The sequence below is a fragment of the Camellia sinensis genome, chromosome 7, assembly GCF_055761805.1.
Source record: "Camellia sinensis isolate YWXY chromosome 7, ASM5576180v1, whole genome shotgun sequence".
In the NCBI taxonomy this organism is placed as follows: Eukaryota; Viridiplantae; Streptophyta; class Magnoliopsida; order Ericales; family Theaceae; genus Camellia; species Camellia sinensis.
This window is the reverse complement of record NC_138967.1, coordinates 126424113-126446204: the sequence shown is the minus strand read 5'-3', so window position 1 is coordinate 126446204 and position 22092 is coordinate 126424113. Positions and strand designations below refer to the sequence as shown.

Sequence of the window (22092 nt, the reverse complement as noted above, 5' to 3'; positions counted from 1 at the left end):
TTAGTTCGGTTGAAAAAGAAGGACGAAGTAAAAGAAAAGCATGAATTCAAGCCGAAGTAATTATACCGGCTACACCCTTGTTCCAGTTTATTCGGTCGCCCGGGATCTGGGCTTCCTGGTCTTCGAAATTCCCAGAAACCCAAAAAAAATCATCGTCGTTCATATCTTTGTCTAGGGTGTTCTTTATTATTTTTTCACGGTGGCGCCTTATTCTTAAATAATAAACCCATCCATCTTCGTTTGAACCTCAAGAGTATTGATAAAATAGCTCAGCTAAACCGAGATTCAGGCCAAGCCGGCGGTTTAGCTCGGCGATGCCATTGATTATTCTGTAGGAATTGGTGCCAAGTTGGGTTGGGCATATCCTAGTTTGCCTAAAGAATTCACAGAGAAGAGGTTGAACTGGGAATCGAAGTCCGGCTTCTACAATGGAAATAACGTTAAAATGGACGAAGCCTGGTTTTTCCCAAGGGACGGTGTCTAGTTCGGCTAGTGAGAGGTGGACATCGTCTGGAATTTGGTAGTCCTTGCGGAATTCGGCTATGGCCCCTGGTGAGTTTACTAAAAACCTATATATACCCATGAGGTCTTAAATTATGAATAAATTAGCTGGAGTATTAGCTCGGTGTTGGGATAACGCTGAGTAGCTCGGATTGAGTGGTCAGAGGAGTGCTTGGGCAACCTAGTCAGAGTTTGCAAGTGAAAAGAAAAAGTGTTAAGCACAGACCGGTGGACCGTGCTAAAAGAAACAACGGAAAAACAAATGTTATCTTAGCTCGGCTGCGTGGGATGCTATATCTCAGCTCGGTTTGAGCGAAGGACTTTAGTCCGGTTGAAGTTTTTGGGGCAGCATTCTTAGTTTGGTTTTGACTAAGGAAGCTGGTCTAGCCTCGAGTTATAGCTCGGCTGGTGGTTGAGGCTTTCTAGCACGGTATTTCGCAAGCTTAGCTCGTTTCGATAGCTTGACTAAATGAAACAGAAAGTACTTTGACCTATGGAGACTACAAGTATGGTGTGAAGTTTTAGTTCGGTTGTCTAGTTTGGCTAAGCTTGCACGTAATACCAACAACTTCCTAGTTCGGTTGGAATGTGATTTTGGATTTAAAACGTCCCATTTCAGTTTTGTCCACAAATCCAGCAGGTGTGACTACTATTCAAGAGGTTCTTACGCATTACGGAGAAAACCGTTTGAAAGTGTTGTGAAAAAGCACATATACACAAAACATACATGTTGCTAATCTATACAAACGAAAAGGAAACAGATTTGAGCAACATACCAGTTCGAGATGAATGAACTGAAGATGGAGATGGCCCCAGAAAAAAGCACAAGCCTCGCAGATGCAAAGTTCAGGAAAAATAGGAACTCAGAAGATAGATAGAGAGAAGGAGATGAATAGTAGTGCTTTGATTTGAAAACTTTAGGGTATTGTTTTGTGTAAAGAGAGTAAAAAGGCGGGACTGTTCAGAATGTTTCAAAGTACGAAGACGGCGTGACAACTACACAGGGCCAGTGAAAGTTTGTGACGTGTCCATGGAATGGGAAGCGGTTCAGTTGCAGCGACTGAAAAGACGTTTTGACCGGACAGAGTAGTAGCCTGGTCTGAATTTAGCTCAGTTGAAAGGCTAAAATTTTTAGCTCGGTTGGTAAAAGGTAATCCCTATCATGCTGCGCAGATGGAATTAAGGGGCAATTGATAGGGTAATTTATATATAAATTAGGCTGAGCTGGGTGACGGGCTGATCTGTGGGCCATAGTAAGAGAGGCCGAGAGAAAGGGCCTAGAAGTTAGCCCGGTCCAAGAAAACTCTGCAGTTAGCTCGGTCACCACACTTAGCGCGGTAACAGTTAGCTCGGTCATACCATATTGAGCCGAAGTCTGTTGAGCTTTCCTCAGAACCTTGCTATTTGTTAGCTCGATCCAAGCTCGTTGTGGTTAGTGCGGTCTCAGACAACCCAGTTGGAATATGTCAAACCGAGGTACACGTAGTGAAAGGAAGAACCGAGCTAGTGGGAGCTCGGTCTAGTCTGAGGCTTTAGTATGGCCATATTATCTCGATCGTATTGACATCAAACCGTGGTAGAACCATCTCACTTGGTTTAAGCAGTGAGGGGGGTGTTGAAGGATAAGCATTATCTTTCAGGAATGTGATTCTTAGGAGTACTCTACATGCAGGAGTAAGAGTCTTATTTGGATTGTGGCACGCGGAACCTATAAAAGCTCATAGCATCACCTATGGAGAGGTAACACAACTTTGATTCCCGAATTCACAGAGCTTTTGTCTATTTGTCTATTCTACTGACTTAGGCATCAGAGAGGTATCCGGCACACACCCGCCGGCTAGCTCATGTTTGTGTTTTCAGGGAGTAAAGCGACGACGTACGGAGGAGCGTAGACTTGATCAATAGGATTATACGAGAACATTATTTCATGCTCGTACAATTCCCAAAATCAAACCCTAAATCACACCCACTACTTCTAAATCACTACATTTTTCAAGAAACACATAACGAGACTAAGAATCATACAAAGAGGTTGAAGAAATCCCTACCTTAAGAGTAGAAGGAGAGAAGAACAAGGCTCAAAGTTTCACAAAGCCGAAAATGAAAACTTTTTCAATTAGAATATTCACCTCTACTAGCTCTACACTTTTCTCCAAAGCACTACGGCGGCGAGACCAACAGATTTAAGTGTATATGGGTGTTTAGACAAGAACTAGTGAAAGAGTGAATAAATTTGGTAAAGTTACCATTTAAAGAGAGAAATATCAAAAAGTGATAGAGAAGATCTTTTCCCTGTACTGATATATGCACAGATTGCTCGAATGTCAGACCCAAAGAACTGCTCGAGCGACCAAGTCATGGCTTGAATGCATAATGACCTTCTTCTAGTAGTTCAGACCTGCAAAGAGATCGCACGACTGAAAAAATGACTGCTCGAGCGTCAGACACAGAATACTGCTCGGGCGACCAACCCATGGCTCGAGTGAAGAACGTCTCACTCCTAGACATTCAGATTGCAAACACAGGCATTAAGAAGAAGCAAAGACCGTTTAAGCGAGCAAAGGAAAGATCGCTCGAGTGAACCTAAAGAAAAACAAGAAGAAACTCATTTGAAAAATTAACTCCCAACCTGTTCAAAACACAACCGACAGCTCCAAATAACTAATCTCAATTAACAACAAGTCACCAAGAAGTCCAAACAATAATAAAGAGTACCGGGTTTCAGATCAAAGAATATAAAAAGGTCGACTTTTAACTCTAGTCGCTATAAAAATTGTCATAAAAAAATATCTAATTTCAATAAAAGGATTTCTCCATACGTATATAGAATTTATCGGATGACATTTATTTCCATAATATTTATGAGTAAACAAATTCTTAAAAAGAGGCTTTTCACTAATTTTCCCTACACTTAAATAGATTCTAAATTTTTTTTTAATGATTATTAACGTACAAATATTTGTGAATTATGTGTATGTGCTTTATGTAGTATTTACAATTTACCATCTCTCCTCAGGTGTTTCTCTGGTGTTTATCATATTCTCAGAATTTAAAAAAAGGAAAATGAGTTTTTAGTAAAAAGAGCCTCAATGTACATAAAACACTGTTTGGTTCATGAATTTAAAGAGAGATTTGGAATTAAAAAAAGAAAGAAAGAAAAAGGGTCAAATATAAATAAAATATAATTACATTTTATTTATATTTTACACCATTTTTTCAAATCACCTCACAAATCTATGAATCAAATACAACCTTAGGCTGTATTTGGTTCAAGGACTTGGGAAGAATTTTGGAAAGGAAAATAGAAAAGATAGGTGAAATATAAATAAAATATACTTATATTTCACTTAATTTTATACACATTATTTTATTTTTTATTTTTTATTTCTTCAAATCTCTCCTAAAATCTATGAACCAAACATAACATTAGAGTATTTGGTGGAACTTCTAAGAGGTCGCTTGGGATGTTGGTTGGGGCTAAATTAACTTACAAAAAGACAAAATATGTTAAAAAGTATAAAATATTACATTTAAATCATAATTATTTCATCTTCTCTCTCACAAAATTACAAAAAAAAAATCAAAAATTTATTCCAAATTAAACTTTTTAGGACAAATTAAAATAGTCAAAAAATTAAAAATTCAAACCAAAAAAATTTATTTCAAACGACCCTTAAATTTTGACTTCTTAAGCGCGTAAGTCCTAGAAAATATATTTTTGTTTGGTGAGATTTTTTTAGAGGGATTTCTACTATAAGTGCATCTATTGAAAGTCCATTTTGTTGCCGAAGTCGGGGAGAGTGGCTTCTCGAAACAACTTGGCGAGGAGTGAATTTTCAATTCAATGATTATTATTAAAATTTTAATTTTGCCATCAAATATTATTATATTTTGCCATTACTAACCGTAGTGATTATTATATTTATAACTTACACGTTGTTTGGTTTTAAAATTCCAAAATTAATTTTTAATATTTTTGTTTTTTGCATTTTTTGACTTTAATATTTTTTATTTATTTATAAATTTAGTCGAATATTTATTAATTTTTACATACATCTAATCTAGAGGCTTCTAAATAGTAAAACATTTGTGAAGAAAATTAAAAACATTACTAAAAATAAAAAAATATTTATTAGTATTATTTTTTGTCTTTATTGAATTTTTTTAAATATTTTTTTAAAAAAATATTTTTCTTTTTAAGTACATTTACATTAGGTGCATCTAAAAAATTCATTAAAAATGAAAAATATTAAAAACATATAACTTAAAGATAATTTTTAAAAACTAAACAAAACAGAGATTTTCCCAATTAAAAAGGATTAGAAAATGTTGAGTGTTCTTTGATTCATATTTTTTTTTTCGGGCCAAATATTTTTTGGTATTTATTTCAATCAAAATAGCTTATATTTTGTTTTAAAAAAATGCAGAAAATAGATTTTGAAAAACAAACGAAGTGATTTGACTTCTGTTTAAACAAACTAAAAATCATTTTAAAAAATGGTCATAGAAAACAATATTCGGCGGAGTTCCACCAAACAGGGCCTTAGTATTATTCATCTATATTTTAAGGTTATGTTTAAATTATGAATTTAATTAGAGATTGGAAATGGGGGGAGGGGTGAAAGTGGTTGAAATTTGAATGAATTATAATTAGATTTTACCTATATTTTAATGTTTGTGGTGTAAATCCTCCAAAAAAAAAAAAAAAAAAAAAAAGAGTTAATTACACATTTGTAACCTCACAACAACACCATTTGTTTTTTTAAAAAAATAAACGGTTAGCGTGATTTTTTTGATAATTTTTTAAAAAAATAATTAAGACTTGATCATGAGATTATAGATATCCGATTAACCTATTTTTTTGTTTGTTTGTTAAGAATAATATGTTTGATACATCCTATAATATGAATAATTCGGATAATCAAAATAGATTAAGTATAACAATAACCCTATCCATTTTATTTTTCTACTTAGTTAATGTTAATTTCTTTTTCGATTTTTATTTTCCTATAGATTAAGCACAACAGCAATCCCATCCATTTTATTTTTCTACTTAGTTAATGTTAATTTCTTTTTTGTTTTTTATTTTCCTAATCGGCAAAAGAGAGAATTTTATCTTCACTTTTAATTTCTCTTCTTTGATATCTCTCTTTTTGTTTTACCTGTAGACACAGATTGAGGGAGCTTCATCGTCTGAAATTCGAATCTCAAGCTAGTTTTTTCTTCAATATTCGTTTTAAAAAAAACAAACAAAAAAAAAGGTCAAAGGAAAAAAAGAGAGAAAAAGTGGATTGAAAATGAGTACGCACTACGCAAATTTTGAGTCGCGAGAATCGGTTTTCAATAACATCATGTCGGCATTACAAGATTCCAATGTTAAAATGATTGGAGTATATGGAACAGGAGGCGTTGGTAAGACGGCGATGGTCAAAGAGATTGGCAAACAAGTGCAAAATGGACTTTTTGATGAAGTCGTGGCAGCAGTTGTCTCTCAGGACGCAAATGTGAGCAATATTCAAGGGCAACTCGCTCATTCGTTGAATCTGGAACTAAAAAGGGGAAATGAAGTGGAAAAAGGAAATGAAATGTGGAATAGATTGAACAATGGGAAGAAAAATCTCATTATATTGGATGATATTTGGCAGGAATTGAACTTGAAGACAATAGGTATTCCTATCATTGATGGAAACAATTGTTACAAAGTTGTGATAACGACTCGAATCTGAGGTGTGTTGAAAAAGATGCATGTTGATAGATATGTTCCAATGCCAGTATTATCTGAGAAAGAAGCATGGGCCCTCTTCAAGAAGACAGTGGGGAATTCTGTTTACTCTCCTGAACTCCATGATATAGCCAGTTTGGTGTGTAAAGAGTGTGGAGGCTTGCCGATCATTATACTTACTGTTGGAGCCGCATTGAAATATAAGGAAAAACATGTTTGGAAATCTGCACTTGATCAGTTAAAAAAGAATATTGCGGGAATCAACCCAAATGTGTGTGCTTCCTTAAAGTTAAGCTACAATTGGTTAGAGTCCCGTGATGTAAAATCATGCTTCTTGCTATGTTGTTTCTTTCCTGAAGATGATGAGATTTCTATTGAAGTCTTGGCAAGACACTGCATAGCAAGAAGTTTGCTTGGACAAGACACAAATTCACTAAGAGAAGCAAGCCATCGAGTACTTACAGCTGTCAATCACCTCAAAGATGCTTGTTTGTTATTAGAAGGCAAAGATGAAAACTTCGTCAAAATGCATAATGCCATTCGAAAAGTATGGTGTCAAAAAGTGGCCAAGGAAGATACATGCAATTCTTGCTCAGCAATCTCATTAAGGTTCGACAACACTCTTGAGCTTCCGGATGATCTGGTATGTCCACAACTCCACACCTTGACCATACTATTGAAATGGAATATCAATCCTTTCCTCAAGCTTAATGTTCCAGATAGGTTTTTCAGAGGAATGAAGAAACTTACAATTTTAGAATTGAATAGAATTTGTGTGTTGCCTCCATTATCTCTTGCAAATTTGGTTAACCTTAGAATGTTATGTCTGAATGATTGTGAGTTGGGAGACATAGCAGGAGCTAAATAATAACCTTTAAATACTTAACCTTCGAGGTTCTAATATCAATGTTTTTCCATCAGAGATAAGAGAATTGACCCATCTTCGGTTGTTAGATCTGGGAAATTGTTACAAGCTCACACAGATTCCACAAGGTGTCATATCCAATTTGTCTCACCTGGAAGAATTGTACATTTTCGATGATTTTAAGCCATGGGAGGCCACAAGAGACAAGAAGGAAAGAAGCAAAGTGGATCTTGATGAGTTGGGGAAATTGACGCAATTAACCACTTTAGAGATTCACATACCAAATGTCATACTATTGCCCAAGGACTTCTACTTTGAAAACTTGATCAGATTTAAAATATCAATGGGTAAGGAATATGTTTTTCATGGAAAGCCGTGTAAATTTGGGGGTGTTTCCTTGAAAATAGAAGGTTTACAAGAGGGGTCTTTGCGGAACGCTTTGGACTAAATCCATTAGGATTCTTCAATAATTTAATCGTATTAACAATTCAAGATTGTAAGTCGAAATATCTCTTCTCCCTATCTTGTGCAAGAGGAATTCTACGACTCCAAAAACTACAAATAATAGGTTGCAAGATGATGGAAGCAATAGTTGGAATTGAAGAAGAAAAAGATGAAGATGAACTCTCAAGTCAGGTAATTCATTTCAGTCAGTTGGAATATTTGTGTCTTGAAAATCTACCCAAGCTCATAAGCTTCTACCCCAAAGTGGAGAAGATGACATCGGAAGGAAATTCTTCTAACCAGGCACAATTTTTGCTTAATGAAAAGGTATGCTTTATCAATACCCTTTTTTATTTGCTTTCATCCATTATAAAATGCTGATAAAAAAAAAGAAAAAAAAAAAGAAAAAGGAAAACAATGAAACAGTGCTAGGGTCTTTTCAATAAAAATCCAAATTGTTAATCCTTAAAAAAATCACCGAATTGTTTGTCACACAATTCCAAGCATGAAATCATTATAACAAATTAAGATTTTAAAAACAAAAAATTATGAATAAAATTATATTTTAAGAACAAAATATTTAAGTTGTCAAAAGTGTCATTATTGTATGTTTAGTGATGAAATTAAACATTTAGTGATGAATTACTGTTGACGTGAGCTGTGCATGAGCTGTATATAAGATTTAGATTAATTGATTCTAGATATGTTTAGATTTCTTTAGAATAGAACTGATTTATTTAGTTTCCTTTAGAATAGGTTTGTTTCCTTATTTACAGGATATAACTTGTATCTATATATATTGTCTTATTGTTGAGAAATAAAATATACATTACTATCATTTTTTGACCAAAATTTGTGTGAAAAAGTGAACATCGTTTGCACCAAATTGTTTTCTGTTAAAGTGTATTTATTAACAACATTTTTAAAATTTTGATGCTAAAAGTCTATTTTTTGACGTTTTGAAAAGATTTTTTAATGACAATCCTTGTGATAAAAAAAATTAGTCCCTAAATGTTCCCCCTTCATTTTGGGGACACAAATTAGTTCCTAAATATTTTTCATTTTGGGGACAAAATTTGATTTTTAAAACTCTTTTCTCCTTCTCTCTATAAAATGAAGAGAAATATGAAGTAATTAATCCTTTTTTTTGTCACCAAGTATTCCAAATGAAGTTTTAGGAATTGGTTTACTTTTAGATTTGCTACTAAACATAACTAATGTGCACCTAGCTCCCTACCTATAATCTATATGAAGTAAGAGCATCTCCAACGGTAGTAGGCATTTTACCTATCCAAATATTACTATAAAGTATATACTTTATTTTGCTTATCAACTGTTTTATGTTTTTACTCCAACCATGCTCTTTATTTTAGCTATTTATCCAAATACTATTAATTTTATAGAATGCCACGTCAACAATAAAGATGGAGGGAAATGATCCTAATGATTAAATACATTTTGCCTAGCGTTGAAGGCTAGCTACATGTAGCTAGTGAATATGAGTTGAGCCAAAATGCCTAATCATATGCCTAGTGTATTGGAATTGAAAAAAGTGAATCACACTAGGCATTTTAACTAACAAGTATTATATGCCTAGTGCATTGGAGATGCTCTAAAATTTAGATTAAGCCCCAAAGCATTAATCTAAATTTTTTTATTTTAAATGTTAAAAATACGAATTAATAGTTCAAATTTATGTTGACAGGTACATTAACCTAGCAAAAAACTTGTGCCAACATGCTTGCATATTTTTTATTTTTATTTTTATTTTATTTATTTATTTTTTGTAAATGGATAGAAGATTAATTATATATATGAAAAATATTACATCAAATTGGACAATTAAAGTTCAACAGTAGACAAAGCCATATATTGTATCAATGGAAAATGCCAACTGAGTTGTGATACACGCACTAGCTTGAAAATTTTCAAAGTTCTAACGTTTATGCTATGAAAAACTTTTGAGACTCCTAAAAGGGTTATGTCAATTTGATCAACAATAATGGTATAATTTGTTAAGTGTCAATTTTTAATTTATCACAAATCCAGTCATATAACACATAACTTTCTTGCCACATCATTATTGATGAATTATAATATTTAAATTGTGATTTTCTAATATTTCTATTATAAAATTTAATAGTAAATGGGATTCGAACTCAAATGTTACTATGTAGACACTAGAAAATATACTCTTATTTAGGAGATTCTATAAGTTTCTAATTTCAATATACTCTTATTTATGATTCATGAGATCATATGTATCCGTAGTTGTATTATTTTCTTCTTTAGTTATAATCAATTTTCTTCTTTAGTTATGATATTATTTTAGTTACACTACAACAAAATTGGCCTATAACCACATTTTTTAGACAACGTTTTTCTGAAAAACGCTGTGCAAGAGCTAAAATGAAATTAAAGACACGCGTGTTTCACTTTATAACGGTGCTCCGTCTCCCTCTGCCCCCATTTCTCTTTCCGTCATTTTGTTTTCTCTCTCAATTCTCTCTATCGTTTTCTATCTCCGTCCTAGATCTAGGGTTTTCTTTATCTGCTCATGCTCCTTGAGAGATTCACCAGGGTTCAGATCTAATTCTAAATCCATCGATTTTTGCATCGATTTTGTTGAAATTTCTTGATGGTTTTTTGGTTTTCTTGATTTTGATTCTGATGATTTTGTAGAGGAAGATGGTTCGGTTGAGTTGCACAAATCGGCGGGGTTACGAGACCGAGGAATGAAAAAGGATCAAGATCATCGTGATCGAGACCGATCCAGTCGGAGCAAGAGGAAACCAACCGATGAAATGATAGGCTTTTCTGTTCCAAGAAAAGCTCAAGCGCGATGGCATTGGATGCGTTCTACCTGTTGAAGCTCCTCCTTAGGTCTGGTCCTCCCGTCGCTACCATCCCTCAAGTCCTCTCTCTCTCTCTCTCTCTTTCTCTCTCTTTCTCTCTCTATTGCTCCATCAGATCTTCGATCTGGCCTCCCTTCATTCGAATTTTATTTTTTTTAATCCTTTCACTTGTTATTTTTGGTCCGCTCTCTTTTCAATAGAATCTCATTCACTTTGATCTTTTTGTTTTTCAATCTAACTATTTTCAATTTTTTCAATCTATTTTTGGTCATCTATTAGATTGGTTTGTCTCTATATTTGGCTTTCATTATATTTTTGTATCTCTCGTATTTGTTTGTGTTTGTCAGAAGGTTATTATCCTACATTTTCAAGTTGGCAAGGGGAATGCAGAAGTGGTTCTATCTCTGGTTGGATACGATCAAGAACTAAAGGTATAATTCAATTGTGTGTGCTGGAATGTTTCTTAATGTTATATCATTGTAAGTCATGTTCATCAGCAATGGATGGGCCAAAATCTTATTCACATGCGTGCGATTTTGTTTTTGGTTGGATAAAAGAACTTTGGCTTGGGTTAGTTATATTTTGTTTTTAAAGAGAGTTTATATGTGTTGCAGAGTGTTATGGAATGTGTATTTGGTTCAACATTTGTTTGCAAAACTATTGATGCAGCGAGGGCGGTAAGTCTTTTTCAGTAATCCTTTTTCCTCGGGTGCCTTTGTAGATGATTCTAATATATATTTTCCATTTGAAGATGACATGTTTTCTTTTGTTGCTTTGCTGCTATGCTTGTGGTCATGTTATATTTGAGTGCAACTATTGATTCTACATGTTGATTTAAATGTACTATAGTTCACAAAGAACACTGCAAAAAAGGATCAGAGAGCATGTGGTGCTGGATTTGTTTTCTCAGAAGTTAGAATTGATGAATGAATTTATTTTTTGACAAACATTTTAGAAACATATGCACTATGGTTTAAGGTTATGCTATTGATCTGTAAAAGTGTTAACTTAGCTAAACCTTATTTTTGGTGTCGGGCCAAATTAATTTGTCATCTTGTACGTGTCTAAACTACTACGTATTTTGAATAAATGTGTTTTTTGTGATCTTGTTGATCTCATTTTCACATTAATTACTAGTCCATAGGTTGCTTTTAATAGAGAAATTGGCACCCCAAGTGTCACTCTCGATGGTGATATATTTCAGCCAAGTGGCCTTTTGACTGGTGGAAGTCGCAAGTAAGCGAATATCCTTGATGCTTTTGCCCATTCTTGAGAATAGTAACGATTTATAATTTTGGTCAGTTGTTAGTTGTACTTTTTAAGGATGGGAGGTGTGCAGAAACATATGACATTCTTCCAGATGGATTTAAACTGAAAAAGGAAGATGGTGTTTACTACATGTCCTATGCCATGGGCAGAGGATGCCTTACATTTGGGGAGATGATGCAAAAGATTTCCGACCTGAAAGATGGCTCAACAATGGTGTTTTCCAACCTGAATCACCGTTCAAATTCATCGCATTTCATGTACGTTTATAGTTTATTTTTATTTTTTTTTACAGGAAAGATTATACATGCTTATATTTATTTCTGGCAAAAAAAAAAATGAGAACATGGAGATGGAATGCGTGATTGAGTTTCCACACATGCACATGGATCGCCGTCCCAGAAGGTCGCGTTTGGGTTGGGACGTTGCTCCTCAGGCCTTAAGGTATCAAATCTGTTCTCTAGATCTCTGATTTCATAATTTTTTTTTTCTTTTTTTAATTCTATTTTGTGCTAGATCTAGTCGAAATTAGATACGTGGTAGATCAGGTATAAGAAAAGGTTTATGCTTTTATGTTTGATCGATTTTTATTGGCTAATTCGTTGTAGTTTCTTACAGATCTGTAAATTTCATGCTTTTATGTGTTCTTTGTTGTTATCTGTGTTGCTGTGGCTTGTGTCATTGGTATAGCTGTTTGCTGCTGTCTTCCATCTATAATTGCAATATTATATGCAGTAGCAGATCAGGTAATTTACAGAAGTCTCTTCGGTTTTGTGTTTATTTCCATAAAAGACTTGATATATTATATTTCTAATCCTAGATTTTTCAATTGCAAAATAGTTATCTGAGTTTGGACAGAAACTTCTTACTTTGTTTGCAATTTGAATACACCTTATGTCTTTGGGTGAGTGACATCATGGAATTTATTGGCACATTGTCTGTGAGAAAATGTAACATTACTGACACATGACAGAGTGTAGAAATTTCTTTCTATGACTATAGTGGTGGAGCTTGCTCGACATACTAGTGCACTGACTACCTTGTACTATGTTCCTAAAGAGGAGATATCATGCTAGGAGCATTGGATCAGAACCGAGATCTGAGTTTGGGTTGTTAATTCTCTCTCTCTCTCTCTCTAAGTTAAAAGAGTTCATGGTCAACTATCTAGTCTGCACTTAGAATTGCTTTACCAAATGTCTGTTTGGTTATTTGATCTCACCTTTACTCTGAATGTTGAATGTTTCTTCTTTGTCTTGGCATTAACTTTTGTATGAAAATAGGAAGGAGCAACAAAGGAAGACATTGAACGACTGTCCAAATACAAATTTCGGAGGGTTGGTGACTTTGAGAAACAAAATGAGGAGATTCTAGAATCTTTTAGAGGAATAATTACAGAATGTGATACTGATTCACCAATTGAACATATTCTTTCCCCAGAAAATGCTGTAAGTTCCCTAATTTAATCAAGACATTCTTTCATGAAAATTAAGAAAGTTCTGAAAAAACATGCTAAAAAACTTGCCACATTCCCTTTTACGACTACATCATTTTCATGAAGGTTATGACTTGCATTCAATCCTCAGACATGAAGATTGATTCTGCACTAATTTGATAGTGTAGATATAGTGTGATGACTAATAGCCCTTATCATTATGGGATTTTTTTTTTTTTTTGGCTTTCTTTTATTGCTTCTGAAAAAGAAAAAGAAAAAAAGAGGCGCAAATTATCATTGTAAAATTGTGTTGTTCCTTGGTATCTTCAATCACTGAAAATAAATAATAAACATTACTGAATTCGGGACCTGTTTATTGTCAGGTCATTAATATTTCATTTGCATGCTATGTATAAAAAGAAGAAGTTTGTTAACATGTGTCTTTATGGCATGTGTTAAGATGGCTTAAAAGTATTGTACATTTTTTATTAGACGCACACTTTTATGCAGAATATACAATCTTTTTAAGCTTTTTAATATGTGCCCCAACATGTTTACAAAACCCATAAAAAAAAGCTCGTTAATAGGTGTGTTCAATTACTTAATGCTAGATTTCTTTATAGCTTACAACTTTCCATGAACTAAGTCAACGGTTAACCTTTGACACGACTCATGAATCACAGGAATGTTGCATTTGCCTTTGTCCCTATGAAGACGGAAGACAGAACTGAACTGCATGAATTCCCTTCACGCCATCATTTTCACTGCTCCTGCATAGACAAGTGGTTGTACATCAATGCTATATGTCCTCTCTGCAAGTTCAATATACTGAAGAACGGCAATCAAAGTCGTAGCGAGGAAGTGTAAGAAAAAAGCTAGTTCTTCAATGGATTGATAAATTTGGTGTTAAAGAGTCTAGCCATAATCAAGAAGCTTCTAGTCCTGATCCAGCTTCCCCAGCTTCAGCTTCCCCAGCTCCAGCTACACCTGCAACAGCCATGACTACAGCTACATCATTGCTTCAGTTAGACAGTTACAGATCAGTTAGATAGTTAACAGAGTAGTTAGGCAGTTACAGAATAAACTAGAGTTAATTAGTTTGTTATGCATTAGTTAGCTTGAACCAGAGTTAGTTTGTGTAGATTATAAATACACTCATTCCTGTAACTTGTAAATTCATTCCTTCTATATAATAAAACAAATAGTTTTACTCACTGCAAAATATCTGCTATCTGTTATGGTATCAGAGCTCCTATCTCTTGCGAGCATTAGGTCTTGAGGATTCATCAATGGCATCTTCCCTGCCGTCTCTGCATCTGTCCTCTTCTGCTGTATCCTCTTCTTCATCTTCTATACCTTCAAATCTTGCACTACTCATTACAAATCTGAATGCCTTCGTCACTGTCAAACTTGATGCCACAAATTTCATTATCTGGAAGAATCAAGTTCATAATATTCTGAAAGCTACTCAGCTTCTCAGTTTTGTTGATGGTACACAGGAATGTCCATCATCCACTATTGTTGATGCACACAATCATGAAATTCAGAATCCAGATTATACAAATTGGATTTTGATAGACTCTCATCTTCTCAGTTGCTTAACTGCAACTCTCTCACCATCTATCTTCACATCTGTGTTACATTGTTCCACAAGTCATGAAGTATGAAGTGTGCTTCTCAAACGGTTCACCTCTTTGTCACGCTCACATATTCACCAGTTGAAGAATAAACTTAGTCAAATTGTGAAAAAAGGACACACAATGGATACTTATCTGACTCAGATCAAGTCTATTGCTGATCAATTGGCTTTAGCTGCATCACCTGTTGATGATGAGGATCTGGTTCTCCTAATTCTTAATGGCTTGCCTGATGAATATAATGCATTCAAAACAGCCATCAGAACTAGAGTTGAAACTATTTCCATTGGAGAGCTCTGTTCCCTATTAAATTCTGAATCAATTCATATTGAAGCTGGATCTAAGCAAGCTCTTGCTTCAGAACTACCTTTTGCGTATCATGTTTCCAGCACTTCTTCTAGAGGTGGCTTTAGAGGTGGCTCTTACAGAGGTCGAGGAGGAGGAAGAACTGGTAGCAGATTTTTCAAAGGAAATTCTAGTTCTAGCAATGCTTTACTTCGAGGAAAAGGCAGATCTTCTACTTCAGGTCATCCAGGCCAAGGTCACACAGGACCTTAGTTCTATCATTCAAGTTCTACTGGTTCTACTGCACACTCTGCTACTTCCCATTCTCATCCTCATTCTTCTCAAGTAATTTGTCAGATCTGTGGAAAATGGAATCACTCAGCATTAGAGTGTTGGTACAGATTGGACACATCTTCTTTCCACTCTTCAAGGCCTAAAACTCATCAAGCCTATATTACCAATACAAATCAGTTTGCTACTAGTTCTCCTGCTGACAGTGCTTCTACCAACTGGTTTCTTGATTCTGCAGCTACTAGTCATATCACAAATAACTTGAACAACCTATCTTCCTATCAACCATATCATGGACATGATCAGGTTACTGTTGGTGATGGAACTGCCTTACCTATTCATCACACTGGTCAAGGTCTTCTCCCCACTCCTTCTTTTCCTTTCCATCTCTCAAACATGCTTCATGTACCTGCCATATCTTCCAACTTAATTTCTGTTCATCAGCTTATTTCTGATAATCATTGCACTATCACTTTTGACAAAGATATGTTCATTATACAGGACAAGAGTACCAAGAAGGTGCTATGTAAAGGTCTTCATTCCCATGGTCTTTATCATCTCCCTAGTGCTGCTCCATCTTCTGCATCTGCATCACCGGCTTGTTTCCAATCCATTGTTAACTCTTCTCATTGGCACTTTAGATTAGGCCATCCTTCTTCAAGGAAACTTCAGCACATTATGACACATCATTTGATCCCTTCTTCATCTGTAAATGTTTCATCTAGTATTGATAATAAAATGTGCTCTCATTGCTGTGTTTCCAAAAGTCATAGACTTCCTTTTAGCTTGTCTAATTCTACAGTCAATAAGCCATTAGCTCTTATTCACTCTGATGTATGGGGACCATTTACTTCCTCTGCTTCTTCCTACAAATATTATGTGTTGTTCATTGATGACTATAGCAAGTTTACATGGTTGTTCCCTCTCCATTATAAAAGTGAAGTTTTTCATAAGTTTTTGGAATTTAAAGCATTTGTTGAAACACAATTCTCAACTCAATTACAAGTGTTAAGAAGTGACAATGGTGGTGAATATCTTAGCACCAAGTTTCATGATTTCTTAAAGCATCATGGTATCCAACATCAGTTAAGTTGTCCTCACACACCTGCTCAAAATGGAGTAGCAGAGAGGAAACATCGACATCTCATAGAGACTACTATTGCTCTTATGCATCACTCTGCCTTGCCTCTTGCTTATTGGTTTGATGCCCTTGCCACATCTGTTTATCTCATTAATAGACTTCCTACAGCTAAGATCAATTTTCTTACTCCCTTTGAAATGTTGTACCACCATGCTCCTGATTATACATTGCTCAGAACTTTTGGTTGCAGATGTTATCCATGGCTTAAACCTTATGTTTCTAATAAACTTCAACCTAGGTCTGTGCCTTGTGTGTTTCTTGGTTACATTTCATCTACCAAGGGCTATAGATGTCTTGATCCTACTACTGGACAAATTCATATTTCCAGACATGTTGTTTTTGATGAAGATGTCTTTCCTTTTGCTTCTTCTCCATCAGTTAAGCCTACTACTCCATCTTTGCCCCAGCTGACCTCATTTTTCTGGTCTGCTCCATCTGCAGATTTTTCTGTTTCAGCTCAGTCACAGTCCCACACTTCAGCACAGTCACAAACACCAAGTCCTGCTTCAACTCAATCCCCACAGTCACCAAATTCACCACAGTCTCAGATCTCACCACATTCACCAACTCCAATTATTTTTGGTCACTTTGATTCTGTTCCAGCCACTGCTGCTCCTCTTGGCAGTCTGCCTGCTGTTTCTGCTCCAACTGCTGGTTTGCCTCAGTCTGCTACTGGTTTGTCTAAATCTGCTGCTACTCTGTCTCAGTCTGCTGATTTGCTTCCTTCTTCTTCTATCTCTAAGCCTACTTCTAAGTCTACTTCTCAGCCTCAAATTCCCATCTCTTCCTTATCTGTTCTTTTACCTCCTATTCCTTCCTCTCTTCCTATCCACTCCAATTCTCCTCCTAACATTCATCCCATGATCACTAGGTCTAAATCTTTGCACCAGTGTTTTCTCACCTCTTCTGAGTATACTGAGCCTCAATCCTATCAGGAGGCCTCTCAATCCAGTGCATGGACTACTGCCATGAAGGAGGAATACACTGCCTTGATTAAACAAGGTACTTGGACTTTGGTCCATCTTCCTCCCAACAAAAAGGCTATTGGTTGTAAATGGGTTTTTCGCCTTAAGAAAAATTCTGATGGAACTATTGCTCGGCATAAAGCCCGATTGGTTGCAAAAGGGTTTCTTCAAACTGAGGGTATTGATTACTTTGAAACATTTAGTCCCGTTGCCAAGCAACCTACTATCAGAATTCTTCTCTGTTTGGCTCTTCATTTTCAATGGTCCATTAAACAACTGGACATTTCAAATGCCTTTCTTCATGGTATTTTAGAGGAGGAAGTGTATATGCATCAACCTCTTGGTTTTGTTGATCCAAACAAACCTTCCCTAGTGTGCAAACTCAATAAAGCCTTGTATGGCCTCAAGCAGGCACCTAGGGCCTGGTTCTCTACTTTTTCCTCTTTTCTTCTTACTTAAGGTTTTCAGGCTAGTCATTGTGATTCCTCTCTATTTGTTAAAAAGACTTCTCATTCTATCACTATTCTTTTAATCTATGTTGATGACATTTTACTTACAGGCAGTGATTCTTCCTATATTTCCACTCTCATTACTCAGATGCATTCTACCTTTTCTATGAAGGAATTGGGGCTGATCAATTATTTTTTAGGAATCTCTGTTACTACTTCTTCCTCAGGATATTTTTTATCTCAACAAAAGTATGCTACTGAAATTTTGGTTAAAGCTGGTATGACGAACTGCAAATCTTCTCCTTCCCCTTTGCCTCTCAAAACTAGTACTGATTCAGTTGATGATTTACCCTTTTCTCAGCCGTCTCTCTATCGTAGTCTTGTTGGTGCCTTACAATATCTTACTATTACGCGTCCAGACTTAGCTTTTGCTGTTAATCATGCATGTCAATTTCTTCAATCCCCTCTTACCAGTCATTTTGCTTTGGTAAAAAGAATTCTCAGATATCTGAAAGGCACTCTTCATCAAGGTCTCCAGTTTACTTCTGGTCCTCTTACCTTACATGCCTTTTCTGACTCAGATTGGGCAGGTTGTTCCCTTGACCGCCGCTCAACCACTGGTTATTGTGTGTTTTTAGGTCCTAATTTGATTTCTTGGTCCGCCAAGAAGCAACCTACCGTATCTAGATCTTCTACTGAGGCTGAGTATAGAGCCCTTGCTCAAACTGCTGCTGAATTAAGCTGGCTTGGCATGCTACTGTCAGATCTGCATATCACAGTTCCAGCTCCCATTCTTTGGTGTGATAATCTATCTGCAATTTCCTTAGCCAGCAATCCTGTGTTTCATGCCAGATCTAAACATATTGAAGTTGATTATCATTATGTTCGAGAAAGAGTTGCAGCTAAGAAACTTCTTATTCATCATGTTTCTTCCATGGATCAGCTTGCTGATTTATTCACCAAACCTTTTCCCTCTTCTCGGTTTTTGTATCTGCAGCACAAGCTTCTAGGATCTGTCATCCCTCTCAGCTTGAGGGGGCCTGTTAAAGAGTCTAGCCATAATCAAGAAGCTTCTAGTCCTGATCCAGCTTCCCCAGCTTCAGCTTCCCCAGCTCCAGCTACACCTGCAACAGCCATGACTACAGCTACATCATTGCTTCAGTTAGACAGTTACAGATCAGTTAGATAGTTAACAGAGTAGTTAGGCAGTTACAGAATAAACTAGAGTTAATTAGTTTGTTATGCATTAGTTAGCTTGAACCAGAGTTAGTTTGTGTAGATTATAAATACACTCATTCCTGTAACTTGTAAATTCATTCCTTCTATATAATAAAACAAATAGTTTTACTCACTGCAAAATATCTACTATCTGTTATTTGGATCTTGTTATGTGTATTTCGTGATTTTGCCAATACGGTAATCTTTTTCTTCTCAAGATCTGCTTCGGCTGAAGTGTTGTTTACGAGTACATCGTGTTGTTTTCCTTTGTTTATGTTTGTTTAATGTATATGGGTTTTTTTTTTTTTTTTTTAACAGACCACTGTTGTGTTAGCTGCTGATGTAGCTTTTGTTTATTGTGCAATCTATAATCTTTGGAATTCAAATGTTACAACATAAAAAGTGTTTTGAAAAATTGTAATTACTCTAATAATTCTGATTGTAATGGATCCATGTCTTAAAACTCAACTAGAGAGAATACCATAAATATGCATCTAATTTTAATTTTTAATCTTTTTTCTCGCTAGCTCACACAGTGGTTAGGTACGAAAGAGAATATCATAAATATCATTAATTTTGATTTTTTTTTTATAAAAAAAGGGAAAGGCGACGTTTTTTAGAAAAACGTTGTAAAATGTCGTCATGATTACATCATTTAACTACACTGACAGAAATAGTTTAGAATTAAGTGACGTTTTAAAAAACGTCGTATAAGCTCTATAGTGGCGTTTTTAAAACGCCATAAAGATATGACGGCGGCCGTATCAGCGGCGAATTTTTTAAACGTCGCTTTATCTTTTTGTGGCACTTTTCTGGCCTTTTGCAGCGTTTTAAAAACGCCGCTAATTCGCGATTTTCCTGTAGTGTTATGACTCATGAGATCTTTGATTATGTCTCATGTCGTGTTTGGTTATCACTTTTTTTTTTTTTTTTTTTTTTTAAGATATGACTCAAAAAATATGAAATTATATATATAAAAAAATATTTATAAAGTACATATTTTAAAAGTGTGTATTATAGTATTTCTCTTTTAAATCTGAACAAGTTTTCACCATCTGAAAAAAAGAAAGAAAAATGAAAGTCTTAACAACTTTCTTCAACACACCACATTTTCCTACTAAAAGTGAAGGAATATATAATTGCATGTTTTAACTGAATTTAGGCCGTGTAATTGATGAAATGAAGAATTTAATAATTTTGTTAAATTGTGTTAAGGTGCGGGAGAAATGTTTATGCTATGACAATATCGTTTTTATTCTTTTTTTGGGATAAAATTGTATTATTATATTTTAAAAAAATCTTTAATGATTTACTTTTCAACTAAATGTTTAAAATAATATTACCTGAAAGGGTATTCAAGAAATATTGTCATGCTAAGAGCGGCAATAGGCCAGATTGGTCAATAATTTATGGTAATACTTATTATTATTATTATTATTATTATTATTATTTGATACTATAGTGAAACTCAATAATTATAATGATAAAATATAATACATAATTTATACAAAAAAAAAAAAAAATCAAAAGTATAAGAGAAAAACCCAATCAAATATACAAACAATAGGATTCAGACATTAGTAAGATGATCTGAACCACGTATCCCTGATAAGATGCAATATAATATTTGTCAATAGTAGTGGACCCTAGAAAACAACCTTTATGGAGAAAAGTCATTGTGGAGAAGTATGAAGGCAAAGGATTTGAATAGTTACCTTGGAAAAAGTGTTAGAAATGGTAACATTGTGGGTCTTGATTGTAAAGACAGTAAGTTCAGAAAATTGTGGTGGATATGGATTAAATATTAACTTTCGAATTGTTGTATGGTTAGGTGAATTGCCATTAAGCTTTCCTCTTACAAGAATGCGATGGCAGAAGTATGGAATTGGTATGGTTTGTGTTAAAATTTGATCACACAATTAAATTGAATTTTTTACAAAGATTCAAGAAATAAGGTTGAAGAGCACACGTCTTAGATGAAATCTACAATTTGAAACAAAGAACAAAATAATTAAACCATAGTCGCAAGATTAATCAATCTAAGTATGTCAAGGACTAAACAAAAAATGAGATACATATATCTCATAAAAGGTAACAAAAAATGTTTTGTCGCAAAATGAAATTATAAGGTGACAAAATCAAATTTTAGTAGCTTAAAATGGTAACAAATAGCGACTAAAGCTAAATTTGGTCAGAAATAAGGCTATATGGCGACTAAAATAATTTAGTAGCTAAAAGATTCAATCAATGCCGACTAAATCAGGTTTTTAGTCGCACAATCTGATATTTTTGGCTACTAAAATTGGTTTGGTCGCCAATTTTAGTCGCCAAACATGCATTTTCTTGTAGTGGTAGGTCTCACATTATGTGGACCTCTTATGTTCAAGGATGGATATAGGATTACCAATATGGGGGTGCGAAAATTTATTTGGAGATATAAATCCTTATTTTTTTTAATTATTTTAAATTTTCTAAAATAATATATGATATTTTTAGAATTTTTGGGACCTCACCCTTTGTGAGATGTCTATATTCCATTATGTGTTTAGTTTTTGTGTTCTTGACATTGATATAGTAAGATTGGCCCCTAATAAATATAGCACTAAAGTAATTGACTGAGTTTTAAGTTGTTATTGATTAATTGCCAGTAACAACTCAAGCCAGCATGCATAATTCATCAATTAATGTATTTTTAAATTGGATCAATAGTTGGGTTTGAACTTCCAAGAAGTTTCATAGGATGATTTGGGCTGGGTAAATAACATTCTCGTAATGGTGAGGTTGAGGGAGTTGATCTGTGACCTCCACTAAATAGGGGTTGCTCAATATTTTTAAGGCTTTAGAAGAAATTATAATAGTGATTTTTCCATATTCAGTACAAACATATTGCCCGTACTATGCACGGAATTAAACAATGATTGATAAGTTTATTTTTAAATCAATCAAAAATAATTTAAAAAAAAACAAAAAATAAATAATATTAAGTAAGTTTTAACTTTTTTAACAAAAAGAGTTTTTTTA

General features: G+C 34.6%; 1 protein-coding gene and 1 non-coding gene across 2 annotated transcripts; both read left to right on the top strand.

The window, feature by feature from the left end:
* The first annotated feature begins 6242 nt into the window (after positions 1 to 6242).
* On the top strand, positions 6243 to 7536 carry LOC114312694 (disease resistance protein At4g27190-like). The gene is made up of 2 exons (XM_028258973.2): positions 6243 to 7059; positions 7118 to 7536. Exons 1-2 carry the CDS (start codon positions 6243 to 6245, stop codon positions 7534 to 7536), a joined length of 1236 nt encoding a protein of 411 aa, XP_028114774.2.
* Positions 7537 to 9866: 2330 nt separating this feature from the next.
* Positions 9867 to 14299, top strand: LOC114287397 (E3 ubiquitin-protein ligase At1g12760). Its single transcript, XR_014336021.1, has 7 exons — positions 9867 to 10415; positions 10738 to 10818; positions 11002 to 11064; positions 11525 to 11623; positions 11711 to 11913; positions 12934 to 13098; positions 13769 to 14299. It is a non-coding gene; the product is annotated as an E3 ubiquitin-protein ligase At1g12760 (transcript).
* The last annotated feature ends 7793 nt before the right edge of the window (positions 14300 to 22092 follow it).

Excerpts from the sequence above, each read along its gene's own strand:
- LOC114312694 (XM_028258973.2), top strand. The coding sequence starts at position 6,243 with ATGCATGTTGATAGATATGTTCCAATGCCAGTATTATCTGAGAAAGAA. Across the intron at positions 7,060-7,117 it reads AATGTTATGTCTGAATGATT|GTTCTAATATCAATGTTTTT; the intron begins GTGAGTTGGGAG and ends TTAACCTTCGAG.